The 22,531-nt window shown below is 35.0% G+C and overlaps 4 protein-coding genes across 7 annotated transcripts; 2 read left to right on the top strand and 2 right to left on the bottom strand.

The window, feature by feature from the left end:
- Window positions 1–765: 765 nt before the first annotated feature.
- LOC116123698 (peptidyl-prolyl cis-trans isomerase CYP38, chloroplastic-like) lies at window positions 766–3,960 on the top strand. The gene is made up of 7 exons (XM_031409445.1): window positions 766–1,124; window positions 1,208–1,492; window positions 1,579–1,778; window positions 2,344–2,579; window positions 2,994–3,136; window positions 3,388–3,459; window positions 3,553–3,960. The coding sequence occupies exons 1-7, from the start codon at window positions 969–971 to the stop codon at window positions 3,778–3,780; spliced, it is 1,320 nt and encodes a 439-aa protein (XP_031265305.1). The 5' UTR covers window positions 766–968; the 3' UTR covers window positions 3,781–3,960.
- Window positions 3,961–4,297: 337 nt separating this feature from the next.
- On the bottom strand, window positions 4,298–9,005 carry LOC116123713 (serine/threonine-protein kinase STY13). Of its 4 annotated transcripts, none has more exons than XM_031409468.1 (7): window positions 8,915–9,005; window positions 8,288–8,681; window positions 6,913–7,034; window positions 5,962–6,158; window positions 5,646–5,820; window positions 4,844–4,978; window positions 4,298–4,718 (listed from the first exon to the last, which is right to left on the bottom strand). In XM_031409468.1, exons 2-7 carry the CDS (start codon window positions 8,652–8,654, stop codon window positions 4,512–4,514), a joined length of 1,203 nt encoding a protein of 400 aa, XP_031265328.1. In that variant the 5' UTR covers window positions 8,655–8,681; window positions 8,915–9,005; the 3' UTR covers window positions 4,298–4,511. The 4 variants fall into 4 exon arrangements, with proteins under 4 accessions (XP_031265328.1, XP_031265327.1, XP_031265329.1 ...); XM_031409467.1 differs by having other exon boundaries at window positions 8,886–8,982; XM_031409469.1 differs by having other exon boundaries at window positions 8,875–8,933.
- Window positions 9,006–12,659: 3,654 nt separating this feature from the next.
- On the bottom strand, window positions 12,660–18,052 carry LOC116123712 (deoxynucleoside triphosphate triphosphohydrolase SAMHD1 homolog). The gene is made up of 18 exons (XM_031409465.1): window positions 17,833–18,052; window positions 17,600–17,741; window positions 16,996–17,102; window positions 16,851–16,902; window positions 16,689–16,773; window positions 16,317–16,407; window positions 15,860–15,898; window positions 15,638–15,705; window positions 15,472–15,534; window positions 15,275–15,330; window positions 15,118–15,191; window positions 14,836–14,928; window positions 14,644–14,745; window positions 14,389–14,469; window positions 14,192–14,283; window positions 14,056–14,071; window positions 13,238–13,348; window positions 12,660–13,143 (listed from the first exon to the last, which is right to left on the bottom strand). Exons 1-18 carry the CDS (start codon window positions 17,956–17,958, stop codon window positions 13,042–13,044), a joined length of 1,500 nt encoding a protein of 499 aa, XP_031265325.1. The 5' UTR covers window positions 17,959–18,052; the 3' UTR covers window positions 12,660–13,041.
- Window positions 18,053–19,655: 1,603 nt separating this feature from the next.
- LOC116123715 (photosystem I assembly factor PSA3, chloroplastic-like) lies at window positions 19,656–22,162 on the top strand. Its single transcript, XM_031409472.1, has 3 exons — window positions 19,656–20,085; window positions 20,240–20,404; window positions 21,834–22,162. Exons 1-3 carry the CDS (start codon window positions 19,729–19,731, stop codon window positions 22,152–22,154), a joined length of 843 nt encoding a protein of 280 aa, XP_031265332.1. The 5' UTR covers window positions 19,656–19,728; the 3' UTR covers window positions 22,155–22,162.
- The last annotated feature ends 369 nt before the right edge of the window (window positions 22,163–22,531 follow it).

The following is a 22,531-nucleotide window of genomic DNA, read 5'->3' as shown; positions in this document are numbered from 1 at the left end:
ACACCCCAATAATACTCCCTTAAGGTTTGAAATCTTTCTAAAACACTCATGTCGTGTGAAGAGACTGGTGAGTGGTGGTTTCAGCGACGATCGACGGCCAATTGAAGTTGGAATCATGGGGCTTTTGATGTATAGGTTCCGACGAATCTGATGGTGGTGTTAAGGAGTTCCATCGGCGTCGGAAATTGTCGGAATCAAGAATGAAGTCCGACGGTCGTGTGAACTTTAGGTAGACGGCGAGCGATGAAGGCTGGACAACGGCCACTGAAAATGGATGGGTTTTGTCGTGGAGATGTCGTCAAGTCGAATGGTGGTGTTTTCTCTATCAAACGATGTCGGAATCCGACGGGATTGAGTTGCGATTGGATCGCGACTCGACACTATTCCGATAGTCCAACCGCGGCTCAATCCAATTTAACTGAAAATGTCAGTTTTTAGAAGATACCGGACCGGAGTACCTCCGGCTCTCAGTCGAACCGGTCCGATCGAATGGTCCGGTCTGGTTTTCAGAACATTGCTATCAACTACTGCCTGAAAAAAAAAAATGAGAAACCACTAAAATCAGTGGTGGTGTTTGACTAATTGATGAAAAGACAAGGGCAGTTTTATAATATCCCACGCTTAGCACATGAATGTCCTTTTTAAAAATATAGGGTGTTTTTTGAAATTAGCCCAAAGTATATTTAATCGGATCTTGAAGATTTTGATGAAGGGCCGGCAGCCATAACGTTTCTAAAATCCGAAAATCTGTAATCTTATCCAAAGCCTGAGGACTGAAGTGAGTACGACCCTTCTTTATTTGCAGCATATCCTTATATTTATTTCCTTGTCACCAAAATCTTATCACCAATTATCTCCCTCTCAACTCTCCTCACATTTCCATTTCCATTTCATTCCCATTCTCATTCTAATTCAAATCAATCATATGCCTTTCCTACCTCTTTGAAACAAGCTTTCAAAATTTCATTATGGCAGCTATTATTTCCTGTAACTTAATCACTCCGAAATTACCCAACAACCGTGTTCGTTTTGCAACAACTCACACCACTGCCACCAACAATAATGATCGGTTGACTCAGCGTTTTACTCCGACTACTTGTTCTTTTAATCGTAACCCATGTCAGGTAAGTACATTTTCCATGATTTATTAGATGGGTCTTGTTTAGTTTTATGTAAGGACTATAACTAAGTTGCATTTTTTAAGCAGAAATTGAAGGAGTGCGCTATTTCTTTAGCTTTAGCTGTCGGATTGATTACAGGAGCACCTTCATTTGCTGATGCAAATGTAAATGTAAATGTAAATGCAAATAACTTGGCGTTGCCTGATTTGTCTGTGTTAATCTCTGGTCCGCCAATTAAGGATCCGGGTGCATTGTTGAGATACGCTTTGCCTATTAACAATAAAGCTGTGAGGGAAGTACAAAAACCACTTGAAGATATTACAGACAGTCTTAAGGTTGCTGGGGTTAAAGCTCTTGATTCTGTTGAGAGAGTAAGCATTTCAACTTTTATTTTTATAGTTGGGATAATTAATTGTGGCTTAAAAAAAAAGCTTATTTTTGTGTGTGAAATGTGTAGAATGTGAGGCAGGCATCACGAGCACTTAAACAAGGTAAGAGTTTGATTGTAACGGGTTTAGCTGAATCGAAGAAGGAGCATGGGCTTGAACTACTTGACAAATTGGAAGTTGGAATGGATGAGTTACAACAGATTGTGGAGGATAGGAATAGAGATGCTGTTGCACCTAAACAGAAGGAGCTGCTTAATTATGTTGGCGGGTGAGTATCACTCTATTGCATCAATAACATAGAGGCTTGAAAAAAACATTAGAAAAATTGTTGCTGAAAACTCATATTTTGTTCTAAATTGCTCATATTTAGGTTAAGCTAAATATCTATGGTGATAATATAAATCAGATTTTATCCCCAGGGTTTTCTTCCTTCTTTGAAAGGGCATTAACTTGTGCACTTCAGTCAAATATGAGGTTCTGTGACTAAGATGGGGAATTTATCTAGAATTCTCTTTCTTTATTAGTTGACTCACAAGTTATGAACTAGGATCATTATGTTTTCTTCAATCCAATCACCAGTCTCCTTCGGTACCAAGCAGTCGTTAGTACAGTAAAAAATATTGTGCTGACATTGTTCATGTTGTAGAGGTCCGTCCCATGAAACTAGATTACTAATGAAAATTGACAATGTCTTCCTTCCATAAGAACTGTATCCTATTTTGAACAAAAAAGTTGGGAGGACTAATAGAAGTGAATCCTCTTAGAATAAACTCTCATATATACCTTGTCATTGACTGCAGCTGAGATCTTCCTGGGGCATTGGGTTTCTGCAGTGTTGAAGAGGATATGGTGGATGGCTTCCCATACGAAGTGCCCGAAGAATACCAAAGTATGCCTCTATTAAAGGGGAGAGCTGCTGTTGATATGAAGGTCAAGGTCAAGGACAATCCTAATTTAGATGAGTGTGTATTCCGGATAGTTCTAGATGGTTACAATGCGCCGGTAACTGCTGGAAATTTTGTGGACTTAGTAGAAAGGAACTTCTATGATGGCATGGAAATCCAAAGAGGTAAAGGGTTTATATTAAGTTAGTTTGATTCTGCTGTTGAAGTGTTGATATTTATTTTCTATGCTAATAAAAAAGCATGTTAAATTTTTCTGTTGCCTTCAGAAGAGAAAATGTTTTTAACATGAATTGCCATAAACATCCCATCATGTAATGTTTTTAATCAGAGAAATTTGGTATCAAGATTGATGAATAACCTGGTTGCTAAACTTGTACTTAGATGCCATGCATGTAATTGGATTCATCTGAATGATTGTCTTGCCCATCGTAGCTCGCCTTTTATTTAACAACTTCTCTCACTGTAGACTTGACCAATTTTCTAATTGCTGTGAGCTATGAATTGTCTGAAGATGCAAATTTTAATTTTCATTTATGTGGCCACAACACTAATAAATGCCTTTTTTGTATTGGCTGCAGCGGATGGGTTTGTTGTTCAAACTGGAGATCCAGAAGGCCCTGCTGAGGGTTTCATTGATCCTAGTACAGAAAAAACCCGGACAATACCATTAGAAATCATGGTGGATGGGGAGAAATCACCCTTTTATGGAGAAACCTTGGAAGTAAGCCTCTCAATTCTTTCTGCATTAATATATTATGCCAAAGCCTTATACTCTGTTATAATTCAGAAGTGTTGACTGTGGAATGCTAGCTGTCTTTCTGAGAGGATATGTTAAGGCATTGAAAAGTTTCACCATCTACCAGTCTTCATAACACCTTTTTTGTCTTCTACAATTAGAAGTTTTCCTAATTCCCTTGAGAATTTATTTTTGCTTTGCCTTTCTGAAATTCAATATGACTTGTGTCTGGACAGGAGCTTGGTCTCTACAAGGCTCAAACTAAGCTTCCATTCAATGCATTTGGAACAATGGCCATGGCCAGAGAGGTGAGAATTTGAATTTTAATACTTTTTTTCCATACGTATCCAAGTATTAGTTTGAAAGCTAATTAGAAATCGCCTGAATTTAATACTTTTCAGGAGTTTGAGAATAATTCTGCCTCAAGCCAGGTGTTCTGGCTACTGAAAGAAAGTGAATTAACTCCCAGTAATGCCAATATTTTGGATGGCCGGTATGCAGTGTTTGGTTATGTGACAGAAAACGAGGACTTTTTGGCTGATCTTAAGGTTGGTGATGTTATAGAGTCGATTCAAGTAGTTTCTGGCCTGGAAAATCTAGTCAATCCAAGCTACAAGATTGCTGGCTAGACCGTTTTGTCACCGGTATTGGATAATATTAGTCACTTTCTACTAAGGTTCATCATTGAAGACTGTTTCTTTATTTGTTTCAAACTTTAGTTTATTGTTTGCTCAATAATATTCTGTAATCTTTCACTTGTGAGAGAATTGTAGCATTCACATCGACAATGTATTCTTTTGAACTTTAAATGGTGACAATTTCATCATTTCTTTTATAAGCACTCTCTTGGCTCACTTCCAACTAATGAATGCTATTTTTAACAAAACATTGGAAATGGAATTTTGTTTCACTGCATAGAAATTGCTGATCATTTTAATTGTTAGATAAATTTTAAACAGAATATTGATCCCCATTCTAAACGTCAAACGACCAAATATCATCACCCAAGAAATTGCTTATCATATTCAGAAGGGCATTTTACTAACCACAAATAAGATAGATGAAGCTCATGATCATATTAATTGGTTATCAAATCTCAGAGAGTGTGTCCGGCCAATCCATGCTGTAATTGTTTTCTTAAACAAAGGGCAAGAAGAAAGAAAGAGAAGCTTTACAGAATGCATTATCCAGAACAAACAACTATCAGGGATTTCCTCCTAGTCTATAGCCTCCAAAGTTTTGTATACCATCAGCTCTTAGGTGCCATTCCTTTGATTGAATTAAATACAGCTTGGATTTCGAAACTTGCAGTCCATATCTCAAACATATCATCTTTGCTCAAATTTAAAGGGCAACTAGTTCAAGGTCCTCTATATCTGCGAAAACAGAAACAACCCTGAGGATGATCTACAGGAATCATGCCTCCACCCTTTGATGTGTCAATGGCCTCCAACATGGACACAACCTCATCCATCTCTGGTCGTTTGTCAGGGTTAGCGTCCCAGCACCGCTTCATTACATTCGCAAGGGAGCTTGGGCAGCAACGAGGTATCTCTGGCCTCAAATTCTGTTGTCCAATTATGAGTTAGAATTCTCTTTAGCTTTCGATATTATGAATGGCTTTACAATCATTATAAATAGCGTAAAACATCATTTACATTGCAAACAAAAGACATGAAATGAATCATTTACCTGGCGAACAACGGCTGATGTCACTTCTGAGAAGCTAAGGTCAGGATATGGCATGTCACAGCAGTATATCTCCCATAAGCAAATACCAAAACTGTACACATCACACTTTCTATTGTATGGGTTGCCATTCAAAACCTGTACCACTCCATAAAGCCATTGGCAATTAGGTTAGGAACAATGCTAAAGGAGCAGAAAAAGCATATACAGTCTAATTTAATACCTAAGAAAATACAAGACATTGCTGATAATCAATCATTATTACAGCTTATGCAAAAATTTAAACCCCACATTCCCCTGCCTCCAAAACCTCCCAAAAGAGGGAAAAACAACTGTGGAGCTGTTTTCTTCTTTTTTGGTTTCTCACAAAAGATACTTAAAATTAAAAAATATAGGTTCACCCCAAGAATCCACTTGTTTCATAGGTAGCTGATTCAGTCTTGTTAGAACGCAAATAATATAGTCCAATAACACAAACCCAAATAAGAAGAGTTGACTATATTATTTGGCTGTATTTAAAATCAAGGAAGAAACATATTAATAGCCTTTGCTTATATATCAAATAACTTTAATTATAAAAGTGCACTTTGTGATTCAATTTCTTAGGAGAATTTTTGCTCTCAATCAACATAGATCAAGAAATAAATTGGAAAAGGTTCCTACATAGCTAAGTTGCATAAGCGGCTTCTTTTTGTCTTGTTCAAATTGACATGTAAAGCATACCCCCACAGAAGGAATCATAAATATGCATGAGATTGAAGAGAGATTTCACTGCAAAGTTCATTAGTGATACTTAGTTATATACCTCTGGTGCCATGTATCCAAGGGTTCCAGTCTCTCCAGTCATGTCATGAGGATTTGAAGCTTCAAGGCGAGCAACCCCAAAGTCAGCAATCTTCACAGTACGTGTCTTATCTAGAAGCATGTTCTCTGTTTTAACATCTCTGTGGACAATTTTCTCAGAATGAAGATAGCTCAACCTACAAAATGAAGAAAGCCAGCTTAAATTACAGTTTGCTCAGGAACTTCAGTTTATCCAATTTACATAATTGACCGACACGTGCAAAGCTTCAGCACATTCATATGGAATATATTGTAAAAATAAGGCATGAAGATTTTACCCTCGAGCAAGATCCAGGGCAAGCTGAATAACAACTTTGAAAGCCAGCTTCCTTCTGCGGTTCTTTATGAGGTAAGATTTCAGAGCACCCCCTGGGCAGTATTCAACGACAACACAACAAACATTGCTTGGCATACCAATATGACCATTTTCTGTTTGTATATTTAGCTCTGATGTGCCCATTGTTGCCCCTATAAACTGCAACAAGGATTTTGGCTTATAGAATTTTAGATTAGTTTCACACAAGTACCTAAAAATCTGGAGCAAATAGACTTCACTCCCACTCAAGAAATTTAGGGTGCCAAACAATTTCAAGCAGTGACAACTGACACACATGTTACAGCCCATGTTATTTTTTTATTTTTATTCTATTTTATTTTATTTTTTGATGACTGAGGATGTCTGAGCCACCTTATGCGCACCTCAACTAATTCTCCGGGACTTTAGAACTACCGGTCGGATAAGAGCTCTAGTGACCACCCCTATTAGTAACCAAGGAGGGACTCGAACTCAAAACCTCTTGAATAATACATCCAAAAGTCTCTATCGAACCACTAGGCCACCCAGGGTTGGTTACAACCCATGTTAATTCATTACAGCATCAAACATCGAATATTAATAATGCTGGACTCAGGAAATATTGTCAAAGTTGTAGACTCATATATCTAGACAAGAAAAGATAGAGTATTGAAGACATAACCTTGAAAGAAATGACTTGGGAAATACACAAGAACGATCATTTTGATGGAAATGTTAAATAACCATTTTATCCAACATTCAATATTTAGCCTTTCTTAATAGAATTCACTCAAGTCATTGGAGACATCACATAAAGGATTATATTTTTTCAGTTTAGCATATTACCTTTGCTCCTTTAGTTCCATTATTGAGTATATGAGAGAGGAAAACGAAAAGGAAAAGGAAAAGAAAGAGTCAAAGCAGAAAATTTTACCTTGGTTACATTAGGATGATCAAGCTTGTGCCAAACAGCAACTTCTTGCGTAAAAGCTGCCCTAAGTGAAGCTATTTCAGCCTCAGTTCTGTGGCCCTCTTCCCCCCAGTCAAGAAGTTTAACTGAGCTTGAGAAGGAAGTGAAAGTTAATGGTTTTCGGAAAATGAAAAGTTCTAGGATTCACTTTGAAATTAGAACAACATAAGTTGCATTCAGAAGAAAAAGATTCATCGTTTGATAGTTAAAGCAACAGCACATCATAAAACAAAATTTAATGAATCAGATGAAACCTAAGACCCAAAAGAAAAAAAAATACAGAATAGATCAAAACTTATTCACAGCTTTTAATTAGAAATTAGTTCAACCATTAGATTCATTTAGCCGTCACAAAGTAACTGGGATTGAGTGATGATACAAGCATCCATTTGGCAGCTTTCTAGCCAGCCAGAACTGCAAGTCACAATATTAATTTTGGTGCTTTTAATTCTTTGGCTTTTTATCCCCAAAAGGTGAAGTTATAAAATGTGAACCAACAAGAAGTGAGGACACATGAAAGTTAAAGAAAAAGAATATAACAACACTGAATTTACTGCAGCTAACTGCCAACTCAACCAGTCTCGTGAATCACGGATTTTGAAAGAATAGATCTGTAAGGGGGGGTCCTTCACAAGAAATAATTTGCTAGAAAAAGCACACTGAAAATCTGGAGAACGTGAAAGAAACTAAAAATAATGGAAATACACGGTAAGAGATTGGCATATAAATGGGAACGAAACTGGTATTGTCTAAGGCCACGAACGATTAAAATCCAGGATTAGAAATGGGAGGAATAACAACTCAAAATGAATATTGAGACAGAAATTGAAGGAACAGGTCCTTAATCCACAAAGGCTTCAAAACTAAAACTATAACCCCATCAAATTACAGCCAAAAACAAATAAAAGAATCAGAATAATACACAAAAATTCAAAATGAAGAGCATTTGGTCTGCATCTGTTGAAGGACTTCTATTGCTTGACGAGCTATAGTAACAGTAGTTCTTGTTAATACCAAAACATTATCCAAAGAACAAACACAGAACCTTCAACCCAGTCATCCACTTCAAAATTCAACCTTTTTTTGTTTTTATTCAAAAGGGTCAAACAAAAAGCATTTAATTGTATGCCAAAAGCAAAAATCCCATATAATAAATTTTCCTAAACATGGAAAGACCCTAAATATGTGTCCATGGCAACAACAGCCAACGACAATATATCCACATGATAACTATTGAACTATAGGTGGTTTTTCTTAGACAAATAGGCATTCACATGAAAAAAGATGAAAATAAAAATAACAATAATAAATAAATAAAAAAAGAACAAGAAATCAATACCAGCAACATCTTGGCCATCATAAACGCCACGGTGAACAGTGCCAAAAGTTCCCCGAGCTATAGCACCTTTAATAATAAGTTTAGAGGGATCAATCTCCCATTCTTGCCTAGCTACAGTACTACTGTGGTTGTTGTTGTTGGTGAAGGGTCTTTGTAATTGCGGTTGTTGATGAGGATGATGAAGTTGTAGTTGTAAAGGATGATGGGGATGAACACCTTCACTTTCTTCATGTTCTTTCTTGTTCTTGTTCTTCTCCATGGTCCATGCTCTACTTAGATGCCTCTGAAGTTGCTCATCCAAGCTCTTCAGATCTATCTGATCCGCTCTCACATACCCACCGCCGCCACTTTCACTCTTCTCCTTCATTGCTTCTTCAACAATCAACAGCCTCCCCTGAAAGCGTCAAACCCACAAACAGAAAACACAAAACAAAATCATAACACAACACAGCACAAGTGTAACTAAACTAACTAGAGAAGTTTTGGTTTGTTAATATTATTATGATGAGTGGTAAAGAGTAGCAGTAGAGAAACAAAAGAGTAGAAATACTAATGTGTTTGTTTGTTAGTATAAGGCATGTGGGCACATGGATTTTGCCTGAAGACGACGTGTGTTTTCTGACCCACCTCGATCTCTTCTCATAATCTCATCTCCCTCTTCTTTAAACTCATTTCATCATCAAAAAAGAAAAAACAACACAAACTCTCTCTCGTGCTTTGTTGTTTATTGTTATTTTATGGTATTCACGGTCAATGAACCTTTTTTATTATACACTTTTTCTGTAATCTTTCTCTTTCAACACTGCAGTTGACACTGGAAACTGGAGACAGTTACATGGGAGTTGTAAATTTCTTTATTTTAAAACTTCTTTAAATAACAATCTCTATCTTAACAGTTGAAACACTTTAATGCTTCTACTGAGTATTGATATTCCATTAATTCTTTAATTATTATTTACTATTTTTTAACCATAATATACTCATATCCCATCTCCATATTATCCGGGACATCGAAATTATCTATTTAATGTAATCAATCTCCAAGTTCTATTGGACTATGGTATTACTATTATCTTAAAATAATATCTCAAATTTTAAGTTTTATTTTGATCTTTAATACACTTTTTTCGAAAGAATAATTATGCATGAATAACATAACCATATCTGGAAGGCAATGTGATATGTATATAACATAAGTTGTTTACATACCAAAAATAATAATTGAAGGTGCTGATGATTTCATGGCATCAATATTATTTTATTACAGTTCAGGAATCTCACATTTGTGATCAGAATTTTCTGAATAAATAATAATTGATGGATTTAAGCAAGGAAAGCATAGTGAGATTCCGAAGGATTTGACTTCTTTATAGGCTTTTGCCATAAGTAGGAAGTCCTTTCCAGTACTTTCTTTCATTTCATGTTTCATAAATCTGCAACACTTGAATAGTTTTCTCTCACATTATCACTCACCATACCCTTCACAATCCAGTGTCTCGTACACCATAAAATTTTATACATTTGACTGGTCGGTCTAGCTACATTGCAAAATGGGGCTATTTTTTTTTTTTTTTTGTAATGGGATGTTCGAATCAGATTACGCGCACCTCAATTAATCTTTACAATCTATTAAATATCCCACAAGTCAAAGAACCAAGTAAGTCACAATGTATTTATGGTATGTAACTCATAATTTAAATCTAAGAACTAAAGGAATTGAACAAACCTCTTTAACCGTCAGTTCAAATTAGGTTGTTTTGTAACATAAATATAATATTAATAAAATTAAATTAATTTTATAACAAAAGTTAAGAATGTTTGAGCAAAAAGCAAAATGGAAAGCAATTCTATAATTAATAAAGGAAAAAAGAAAATGGGTGATTTGGGGGAGGTTGTACTTAAGGCTGCTTCAAACTAGGCAATATTTTCTGGAACAACTTTGCACTTCATTCAAATCAACAAATATATTATTGATTGGTGCAAAAGTAGCAAAGGAAGCTAGGGTTGCTTGCAGGAGTTAAAAAAAAAAAATGAAGAATTAATTGTGGGTTTGATGCATTGTTGCGCATCGATTTTTTGTTTTTTTTAACTGAAATAAAGTGAGGAAATTCTGCATCTTCTTTATTCAAATCATTTAAGAAACATAGTTGGGGGACAACTTAATGCTCTCCAATCATTTCTGTAAGAAGGAATCTTCTACACCATATATATGATATGAAAAATTAGTTCTAGAGTGCATGGCGGATCTAGGAATTTCCGCAATGGGGGCAAAATATAAACCAAAAAAAAAAAAAAATAACCAATATAACTACACTTTTTTTTTTTTATTACAATGAGCTTCAATGGAAGTTATAAAATACAAATAAATATCTTCAAAAAACACAATTTTTGTAAAAATAAAACATTTTTCTACAATTGTTTGACTAGTTTTCCTATTCTGAAAACATTGGATAATGATCATCTCATTGTCAATTGTATCAAATACATCTTTCTCAATATAGATGACCAAACAATCATTCATCCATTGATCTCTATTCGATTGCATAACCGATTTTTCACAAGATTCTTATAGAAAAAACTCTTTCAAAGTCGCAGTCGCAACTGATAAAACCAATGCAACTTTCACAAGCTATACACCACGCATGCAAAATTGCTTTTAAACCGAACTAAATTCTTAACCAAATCACAAATTCCTTATAACTCAGCAAATTTATCACAAGAACGTATGTTAATAACATAAATCTCAATCTGGTTCTCAAGTACCATCAACTCAAGTGCAGAAAAATCTAATGGATAAAACTGATCAAACCCATTCTTCCCTCTTTTTTTTCATTTTCCTTTGCTTCTTCTTCCTTTCTTCTTTACGAGTTTTTCTCTCTTTTTCTTTATTTTTGGCGAACAACCCAGTTTATATATAAAACAACTTCTTTGAATTATAAAACTACCCAAGATTCTCTTATTCTCATCATGACCTCACCACATTAGCTTTGTGATGTAAAAATGCTCAGATTTCTTCCCTCAGTTAAATGCAAATCCAACAGTTCTTATTCCTTTCATTTTCACTCCTAATAAAACTTTTAAAAACTAACCGATCCTCTTGCATAAAAATAAAAATCACAAAAAATATGAAATATATATACTAGGATTAAAAAAAAGGTTTTACAAAAATAAAATCCAAACTAACCGTGGGGGCTGTTTCCAAAATCTCATAATTCTATAAGGGTAAAATTTAAATAAATAAAAGATGTGGACTGTTTTCAAAAATTGAGTGGGGACTCAAGTCCCCACAAGTCATTAATTGGATCCGCCACTGCTAGAGTGTATAATTATAAAGATGCAAAATATATATTTTTTTAATGGTTTTATAAATTCTTCATTTTCATTATAGGGTAACACAGAGGCATTGGTGGGATTTTTAAGAAAGAAGAAATACTTTTTTCATGAAAAAGGTGATGGGGTAATTATTGATCAATATAATATACCAATATGTTTCTACTTTCTTGATATCATAAGTATGATATAAGAAAAAATTTATTAACAATAATAATTTCTTATAAAAAAATCATAAATATCATCTCAAATTAGTATACAGCTTAAAAAAATTTAAAAAAATTATCATAAACATTGATACTATTTTTGGCATCAAGCTAGTGAGACCCAAACTATATAAGAAGTGATTAAATTTATCCCAAAATTAACTACTATAGTTTGACGTCATTGTTATCCCATAAAACGTAGCTGGTTTAATTCTTTGATATGCTCGTAAAAATAAATTTAAAAAATTAAAATTAAAAGACAAGGAGTGCTCTTTTGGGTGAGTAAGTTCGGGGCTCAATTCATTGACAGGCTTACGTTACGATTAGCAGAAAAGGAGTGCATTTTGTATACTTTGTCTCCTTTTTTAGGCATTGTCATTTCATCAACAATCATAGTGTCTTCTTTTTAATAAATTTTTCACTGTACGTTAAAAAATTTAGAATTTCAGTCAAACCTTAAATGTTTCATAAAAATATACCTTGTTGGCAAGGAAAGCTTCTCACAATTTTTATGAAACTTTAAAGAGATTTTGTAATGAATTTTACAGAACCATTCTTACTTTTTGATATTTTTTAACCAAAAAAGTTATAAATTAAAATTTAAAAAATGGATGTTCTACAAGGGTGGGCATACCGACAATGGTAAAAGAACCTTATCGTTTTAGTGTTGTGTTGTGTTTCCCTTTCCCATGAAATAACACTATTATTGCTGCTGCTCTGCTCTACATCACCATGCACGTGAAAGCTTACCTTTTTGACTTCATTCCACATCAAAAGAAGCTCACTTCACGAGGACACAACTTTTTCTCTTCATCCAAACACAAACACAATCACTAGAGATAAAAATAAAATTTAACTTAACTCCCGTGATTTTGACTCTCAAAGTCAAGCCCCTTATCCTCCTTCACAACAGCTTAAACAATTCTCGACATTACACCTTCAGTATTGAGTAATACTAGCTACAAAACTTGATGTTCGCCTCAAATATTTAATAAATCGATTCGATAGATGACAAAAGGACATCAAATATACAAATAATTGATTTTACGTGGTGGAAGTGAATCCGCCGTGATTTCACCTCGATGGAAGGCTGAAACTCTGTGTCCAAAATAGCTTCATAAACAATATGCTTCTATGTCTTGTATGATATGTGAACTGTATTCATTTGCTGACTGGGAAAATAAGTTCTACATTCTTTGAAGAAAGCGGATGGTCACTTCATACGCGCCTTTTCTTCTTCTCTGGTGTTGAATGTACTTGTGCTTTAAGCCCATATGTTTTTAATTGAAAGTTTTCAAAAGCTTCCGAGATTGCTCCAACCTGTTTATTGTACAGAAAAGTTGCTGTCAGTAACTTGGTGAGAAGACAAAAGGGTACGAAAACAATGTGATTAAGCTACTGAAAATATACAGACCAGCTCAGGTTTTTTGGAGTAAACCCTAACTATCATATCCTGATAGCATGTGGGTAACAAATGACTAATGCGATCATCAGGTATGGTGAATTTATCCTCGCTCTCATAATCCTGAAAAGACATTAAGCTTGTTAAAAGGCTGCACCTAACCAATGGAACTGGACCCCTGCAATACTACATTTACAACCTAATATCATAAACTCTCTTTTACAACCCTTAGGTGGCAGTTCCCAGTTTTTTGCTGATGAATTTCCTAAAATTCAAAATTCATCAATAAAAAACTAAGAGTTGTCACGTATGGATTGTGAGAAAAAGTTTGTGAAATTGGATTATGAGTCAATCTTTATTATATGAATATTATCAAGATCCCCAAGAAGATATTTGGAATTTCGAGGTCAATAGTAACTTATAAGGCAAGCTCTAGATCCCTTTTTTATTCTTAGTTAATTTGTGGATTGCCGTCACTAATTAAAAGAAAATGACAGGAAAAACGAAAAAGAGAGTTTGCTCATATTTAGTCATTTCCAAATCTTATTCTGTGGGCATAGAAAATTATCAACAGATTGTGGTCACTTTATTCAGTGGGCTATTGCACATGCCCATCCACTATTATTATCGGTATTTACAGTCATCCTCATTATGGAGGGACTGAAAAAAGAAAAAGAAAAGACCTAATGATTGCAGTACTTTTTGAAACAGGGTACATAATTGATAATACATTGAGGATAAAGAAATTATTTGAAAAAGATGGTAATGATAATAAATAAAAAACTGTAAAAATGTATGTTTAACAAAAATATCAAATGGATTTTCAGTACCTTGAAAAAGTTGATTCTGGAAACGAGCATGCACCATAAAAAATCAATATCAAAAGTTAGTCATTGCACCCAAAAGTACAGGATGAAAGCAAATGAACTATCTAAAATCAGCAAAAATGTGTCATACTTCAAATACCTTTCTAGAGGATTACTCCTTCCACGAGTCAAATCAATCCTGACATTGCTAACAGCAACATCCTCTTCTTTTAGTATCACTCCACCATTTTTCTGCGAAATAAAATTTTGAAATAATAAATGTAAGAAACTCTGCTTGGCTTGATCTGCAAAGAACAAATACGTAAGTAAACGTCAATATGCAAACAAGATATATACCTGGGAACAAACAATATCTTGCGCGGTGACATCTTTGAAATGTTCTAGTTTGTCCTTCGGAACAGCATACTCATTACAAAACTGGAACAGCAGAGACAATTTAATATCTTAAGCTTCAACATATAATTTCAAAATAACAGGTCCACTAAACATTGAGCACATTATCAAAGCACAGGAACCTATCTACATGTTAGAAATTCGTTCCATGTGATATTACTAAAGAGAAAAACAAAATAATAAGCAAAGCTTCAATACCTGGTACAAGTTCCTTCTGCGGATGCGTAAAATCAAATCCTTTGATTCCTTGAGTTCTTGGTCTGGAGCAATCTCAATTGATTTGATTATTGTGTCATCCAACTGAATTGTCAAGAACCGATATTAATATAGAATTTCATACGTTCAGGAACTAAAATCTGTAAATAAAAAATATAGTTCAGCTCTGTAAACCTTCCAGTAATCACAAGGATCTTCAACGGCAGATGAAATTTCTAGAAAGCTATTTGCTTTCAACAGGGCATCTACTATCATAAGCTCAATTGCCTGCAATAAAATAGTATCACATTAAGGAAAGTTATATACTACTTACTTTAAAGGCCACTGATAAAAAAATTATTAAAAAAATAAATAAATAAATAAAAGAGAGTAAAAAATAGATAAAAATAATAAATGAACAACATAACAAGCAGATGTAGAATTTTTCTGAAATAGAAAAACAATTATGTTTCATACCTTAACTTTTGGATGTGTATATACAGTTCTATACAGATCAGCACGAGTGTAAAATAACTTGTGGACGGTCAGATCTAGAAAGATTACCCAATATTTTAGTGGGAAATAACAAAATCCTACATAGCTATGACAATAAAATTAAACAGAAGATACTGACAGTCCTTAGCACGATAGCAAATCTCATCATCCAAAACCCGCATAGTCTCCATTAACCTGCAAGAGATGAAAATTGTACCGTGCTGACAATAAGTTCCTCATTTTATTTCAGAGGGACAGAGGTAGTTACTACACTAGTTATAAGAGTAACCTGAAGGCACCAATAACAAATAAAATTAACCACAATTTAATATTAACCTCTGAAACTCAAAGTTGCACCCCACACCACAAGCTCTGCAGTCTCGGACGATGTAATCAAACCTAAATATCAAAATTATAGCCAAAGCATCAAAAATTTGAAACAAAACAGGCACTTGCTGAAACTTCAGATATAATGTGAGATGAATAAATTACTAAATCTCACTTGTCCACATCAATGCCATTTCGACCATTTGCAACAATATCATACAAGAAAAGCTTCTCCCTTGTGCCCTACAAATTACGGGCTAAATATGATTGGCAAGCAGCACAACAACAACAAAATAACATGATAACTTCATATTAGATTAAACTAAGTGTATAACTGTGACAAATTTTCCATCAAAAACAGTATAGGAAGTAAATGGAAAATCTAAACAGATCTTACTTTTGGAAGTGCAAACTCTGAGCTAGCTACAATCATCTCCTGCCACAATAAATAAACAAATGAACAAAAATTAATCTGCGAATTACTCATTATGTAAAAAGGCTAGAGCCCACTTCAACAGTACTAAAACACTGACAGGGTTAAAGTCTGATGGAGGACACATAAAGAGAGAGAGAAGTTAGTTTGTCAGAAAATTTGTGTTCATGGCATTGCTTAAACTTCAGTTTTACGATTCAATCTTTTCTTATACCACAGAAGAGAATGAACAGCCTTCTGATTCACTTGCTAAGAGCACAACTTGCAAAGACTTTATTTCCAAAGACATAAAGTCAATATAGATTTATTCTCGTAATGCCTCAAATTGACATATATCCCTTTAAAGTTTTTTTTTTTTTTTTTTTTTTTTTTTTTTTAAAAAAAAAGTAGAAACAGAGGATTCCTAGTAAGATGACTTTACCTTAACTTTTTTAATCATTCCAGAGTCAACATCAATATGGTGCTCATCTACGATATAATCAACCATCTTCAACGACATTTGCTCATGAGACCTAAAAAGTACAAGAATCACATAAAAACAAAGAGAGTTCTGTCTAAGAAGCACTTGGGTAGGAGAGGCAGAGATAGAGAAACACACACAAATCTATTCATATGATACTGACAGAAACATATATGAGATCACTTGGTGCTTAAATACAAACAAAAAACACGGTTTCTTGATAACAACTAGTACTTTCAATCAAAAGCATAAATAATTAATGAAATTCTGATGTTGTTATTAGCCGCAGAAAAGGAATAATAAACATATCCTGTAAAATAATGTATACTATACCATTTTGAGCCACTATGAACACAGGGAAGAAACTCGCGTTCGAACAAGTGACTAAAAGGCCCATGGCCCACATCATGTAAAAGTCCTACAGATTTAAACAACAATTAATGTAAGGAACCAGTCGCCTGTGAAGAGATACTCATGGGAAACACAATTGAGTACCAGCAAGCTTCACTGTCTGAATGTCGAAGGCATCAATACCAAGCTCCAAACCCTACAACAGTTGGACCACTCACGTAAAAGGTCTTAAGATGGTTTACATAACGGAATTACAAATAATCAGAAAACATAAAGAACAATTACACACTTGGTACTTCTTGAACTGCTGAACAGATTCACCAGCAAGACAGTACACACCAAGAGAATGTTCAAACCTGGAATGCATAGCTCCTGGATAAACCATGTGTGTCATACCTAGCAAAGGAAAAAATATCTTCTTAACAAATACTATTCCTGAAGAGGAAATTCAGTGAATAACTTGCCACTGTATTGAACCCAACATGGCTAAATAAGAAAACCTTGATTCAAGAATAGAGTCTTTCTACTATAACAAGCGAAAATTAAAAAAAAAATATGCAATGTTTAAATGTTGATTGTATAAGTATCCAACAATAGGACTAAAATTACCATCCAAACATTGAGTTAAAATTCTCACAACTGAGATTTTTTGAAGGGGCAAAACTAAGTGACAAAATTTTAACCCAAACGAGGTTTTGTGATATCAAGCAAAACTGCAAAGAAGGTCCAATATACAAGCCCTATTTTTAATAAAAAGATTCCAAAAATAATTATGAGTTACTTATACATATATTCCCACAAACATTTGCATAAAACTCAACAATACATGAGAAATCCCAGTCACGTAATTATTAGAAAATCCGCTATAAAAAGAAAACGGCAGAAAAACTCACCGAGCTGCTTCAGGTCACGGAGCCTGTAATGAGAAAAATAATTTAAAGCTATTAGCAACATAACATTAAATAAATAAGCAAACAAAAAAGAACAATCAACTTTCCTTTGGAACTGCTCTGTATCAATAAACTTCAAAGCCAGCTGCAACAATAAAAACAACCAATAACTACAAAATAAAATACACTATCCTTTAATTAGATTTTCTACAGAACCAAAAGAAAAAAAAAATCACCGGGTCGAGATAAATGTTGCCGTGGACATTGTCGTGCACGTGCTTGGAGAATCTGAGATCTTGACAGGAAGCAAAATTGGTGCGACGCGGGGAGAGAGAGAGGTCTTCGTGGCAGATGGCGCCCATTTCTTGTGGATTTTGGAGTGAAGAGAATGGAGAATTTAGAGTTCGAATCGTTGCGCCAGAATTTATTCCCCACGTTTACTGGAATACTGTAAAGCATTAACTATTAAGCTACTCAATTATAAGTGGCGTCAAAATTCCTTAAATTAAGCAGGACGAATCCATCTGTTCCCTGTGGTATCGGAATTATCCGACCACCTCCCTCCCCATTAGTTTTTCCGTCAAACTTAACTTTTGACCCATTTTGACTCATCTAATGATCAAATCACCCTTAAAAATTAAAGAGTAAACGACATATTCCCACCCAAGGTTTGACAAAATCCTAAGTTAGTGCCACTGGTTTTATTTATTCCAGATTTTCACCCTTAAGTAACAGTGTTATGAATTTTTAGGGTTTAGAGGGTACAATTACCATAATGCCCTTAAACTTAAATTAATAAATTATGTTTTAACCCCTAAATTAGTAAAATTACAATACTTACAATTTTATTTTCAAATTATATCAAAAACACCCTCGGTCACTATACACCCTCGCCGGAAACAGCCCGATCTGGGCTGTTTCCGACGACGACGAACCCCCTGGTCACCTCTATCAACTTCCCCGTAGTCCGTCGTTCAAAACCCCTCTGGTTCCCGACTCATTTGCCCCTCCGATCGCCGGCACCATTAGGCTTAGGGTTTCGATGTTCTTCACCGGATTCCGGTCGATTCCGGCAATGAAAATCCAATTGGACACCACCAATGCAACCACCGTCCCAAAATCTATAAAACCCCTATGTCCCCAGCAACCGTTTCGTCGTCATTCGTCGGCCGAGAGTTCATGTTCATCGGTCGTTTTTCGTTGTCGTGGCCAGAGATCGGCGAGTGATGAGGGGTTGTGAATGGTATGGTTTTGTAGAGGGGAGGATGGAGGTTCAAATGGTGGTGACAAGGGTGATTTTGGGTGGAAGAATTGCCGGAAAAGAGCGAAAAACGTCGGGGAACGACGGCTGTTAACGTGCGCCGGAGGACTGTTAGAGGCGGTGGTCTGCTAACGTGCGCCTCTCATGTAAAATGACCAATTTACCTCTTTACCGTTATATCAAACGTTTTTCCGTCACTTTAAGGGTGGGAATCTTGAATAAATGGAATCAATAGGACTAACTTGGGATTTCGTCAAACCTTGGGTGGGAACATGTCGTTTACTCAAAATTAAAAATAAGTTCCATAAAATTAAGAATATCAAAAGTTTTCAAAAAAATTTAACTTAGCTTGAAAATTCAATAAAATTATTTAAGACATAAGAAAATTGAAAGCAATTTAAAAAACCAAAAAAGATAAATTTGAGAAATTTTTTTAACTTGGAGATTTCTGGTTAATTTTTCTAAAATTTATTATGCGTTTTTGCTCTTTTAATTAAAAAGCTTATTTTTAAGGGTGATATTGTTACTTAGTGGTCAAAATTGGTCAAATGTTAGTTTTGACGGAAAAAATAACGGCAGGAGAGGTGGTTAGATAATTCGGATGCCACAAGGAGAAGATTTATTATCGGATAACTCAGGGGTACTAAATGGATGTAGTCCAAATTGAGTATTGTATTTGCATTGTTGGGTTTGGCATGAGATTGGCCCAAATTCAATTTCTTTGAATGAGCCCAAATTACATTGGTATAGATGAATGTTTGATCAAAACACAAACTCACTTCACTGGATAACGTATATAAACGAGAGGCCAAAAATGACAACTTAATTACAAAAACCAACGAAATTAACTTCCAATATTTTCACAACCACCATGGTTGTGACATCCTTAAGCTTAACGAGTCTATCTTCTTGCAATCAAATTTCATCTTCGCTTCATGTTTTCCGCCCCATTCAAACCAACCCCACGTCGAGTAAAGTTGCGAATTCCTCCTCTTATGGGGCCTTATCTATAAAAGCCTACCACGAGAACCAGAACTCTATCTCTGGTTTTGTAAACAAAGTCATTGGTTCACTGCCGCTTATTGGCCTTGTAGCTAGAATTCTCAGTGATGAAGGTGGTGTTGGTAGTGATACTATTGATTTTGCTGAGTTTCGAAGAAGGGTTGGGAATAAATGTGGCATCAATGATTCTAAAGCTTTCTATGACTTCCAAGAACGGCGTGGACGGGTACTTGTGCTTTAAGTTTTCTTTCTTTTTCTTTTTCTTTTTGGTTATATATGTTTGATAGTTTTTTATTTTTTTATTTCTGGTTAATTGGTTGTAAATTGAGTAAAATGGATTATGAAATTAAGTTATCGAGTTGGGTCTTGGTTTTGGGTAGGCAGGAGATCCTTTGTATGTTTTGATGTGCTGCTGGGTAGCTGCTGTTGGTGCCGGTCTACTCAAATCTGAGGACATTTTAGAGGGGGCGGCAAGGCTTCGTATTTCGAATGATCTCGAATTTGAAGAGCAGAACTTCATTGCCTTGATGAATGAGGCCAAAGAGGTTGGTTAATCTCTTATATCCTACTTAATATCCATTGTTGGTCAAACATTTTTAATTCCTGTGGTCAAAGACTATAGGCTTGAATTGAGTTTATTTGGAAGAAATTTGTTGGATGAGATACCCAGTTTTGATCTTCTTTCAGTTAGGAATACTGAGCACTAGTTTTAGTTCAAAAGCCACTTGCTGGCACTCCAGCAAGTAATGTACATTAATACTTGGTTAGTTCAAAAACTCATTTGTATACTCACTGTGCTCATGTCTGGTGGGAGAGATTCAAAGTGATAGGCTTTGTCTGGTGTTAATTTGGATTAAGAAAGTTGCGTCTCGAAACTCCAAATTTTGTTGTGTTGATGTGAAAAAAGATTTAGTATTTCTTATGACTTTCTATCACTACCCAAACCAATCAAATTGTTATTCTTTCTTTTTGGTTGGCTGCATTCCTGTAGATAGCATGAGATGGATGTCCGAGTTTCACTAAACTCATTACAATGAATCATGGAAAGGACAATTTTTGTCTGCATATCATCATGATTCTTTTATTTCTGTATATCACTGCGAGTGTACACAGGGCGGAAGGGTGCACAAGTTTTTTAACACTGACTATTCAGAATAAGTAGATTGGAGAAACAAGACAGCTGAGGTGGAGGACTAGTAGCTAGTTTTGGCTAGGGGATGAAATACAGCTAGTCGTAGCTGTTGGATGTTAAAAACTTATTCTGTCTGTATATTGTTTGGATACATATTCCGTCCAGAGAACGAACACCTTTTCTCTATCTTATGTTCTACTGATGTTAAAAGAGGTAACAGTATAACTACTGCTATATGATTAACATATCTTTAACCATGTTTTGGGGTACTAGCAGCTTTATCTAGTAAAGGTGTCTCCCAGCTATATAGGAAGTCTTGTTCTTGTAACCAAATCTTTCTCACACTGTCGTCGGGATACTTAACCATTCTGTCTATGCTATTTTATTTTTCATTCTCACAAGCTACTTAATTGAAAGATCACCTTTTGAAAGCTAAATATGGAGATTATTCAGTTTCACAGATATAGCTGCTTCAGATTGAAAACGTAGTAGCCCTACTGGATAGCCTATTGGTTGGGGGGTATCTTAAAGCCAGTATTTGACTATAAAAATATTAGTTTGTAGCATCTCTTCATATTATTTCATAAAGCCTAGATCTGAAATGCAAACTTGTAGAAATGTTTCATAAAAGGCTGTCATTAAAAAAATTGTATCATGAAGCTTTTGTTTTATTTTGATCCATGTTATAGTCTCAATACTAATTGGTACCTAGAAGACTTTCTAGATTTAAACTAAATGTTATAGGTTTCAGCATCTCAGCATTAACTGTCAATATCTTACTAGTTAAAAGTATGACAATGTCTACGCATAATGATCTAAATTCTGATTTAAATGCTGTACAGCGACGAGCTAAATTAAATGCTGCTACCCCAAGTGTCCCAATGGAGGTTCGCGCTGAGAAGGCTCTTGAAGCGGTATATGTTTGTTGCTTCGGGAAGAAAGGCATAGAAGAGGAGGACGAGAGACTTCTAATTATTATGCTTAGTGCTGTTTTCCCATCAGTTAAGCAGGCGGAGATAGAGAGAATTGTGAAAGACAAGGCAAGGAAGGTAGCCGAAGGCAGCGATGAGAACAGTTTCCCAGAGCCGACACCTATACCAGAAGAAGCTGTAAAACTTCAAATGAAGGACCTTCAATTTCTTCAACAAAATAGAGACACTTGAATCAAGTACTAATCATAACATTTGAATAGTTTTTGGTGTTAGTAAAAAGAAAGAACGAAGCATTGCCTACTGAAGACGTTTTCTTTTTTACTTTTCTTTTATTTCTTTAAATTTTACTTTAAAGAAATTAATAAGCAGGCTGAAAATTAAATTGTTGAGATATTAGTATTGCTCTTCGGTGCAACGCTTTTGTAACGTCTTATTTTTTTATTTTTTTTAGAAAAGAAAAAAAAGTAAATAATTTGTAACAAATTACCCTAATATCTTCACTTGTCTATATCACATTATTCATATTTTCAAAAATTAGGACGGAACTAGAGGTAGAAAAAAATGGATCAGGTTAGGCGCTAAACCCGGGCTTGGCTCGAGTATCCCCC

The sequence above is a fragment of the Pistacia vera genome, unplaced genomic scaffold (genome assembly GCF_008641045.1).
Source record: "Pistacia vera cultivar Batoury unplaced genomic scaffold, PisVer_v2 Contig144, whole genome shotgun sequence".
In the NCBI taxonomy this organism is placed as follows: Eukaryota; Viridiplantae; Streptophyta; class Magnoliopsida; order Sapindales; family Anacardiaceae; genus Pistacia; species Pistacia vera.
This window is presented reverse-complemented; position numbering and strand designations above follow the sequence as displayed.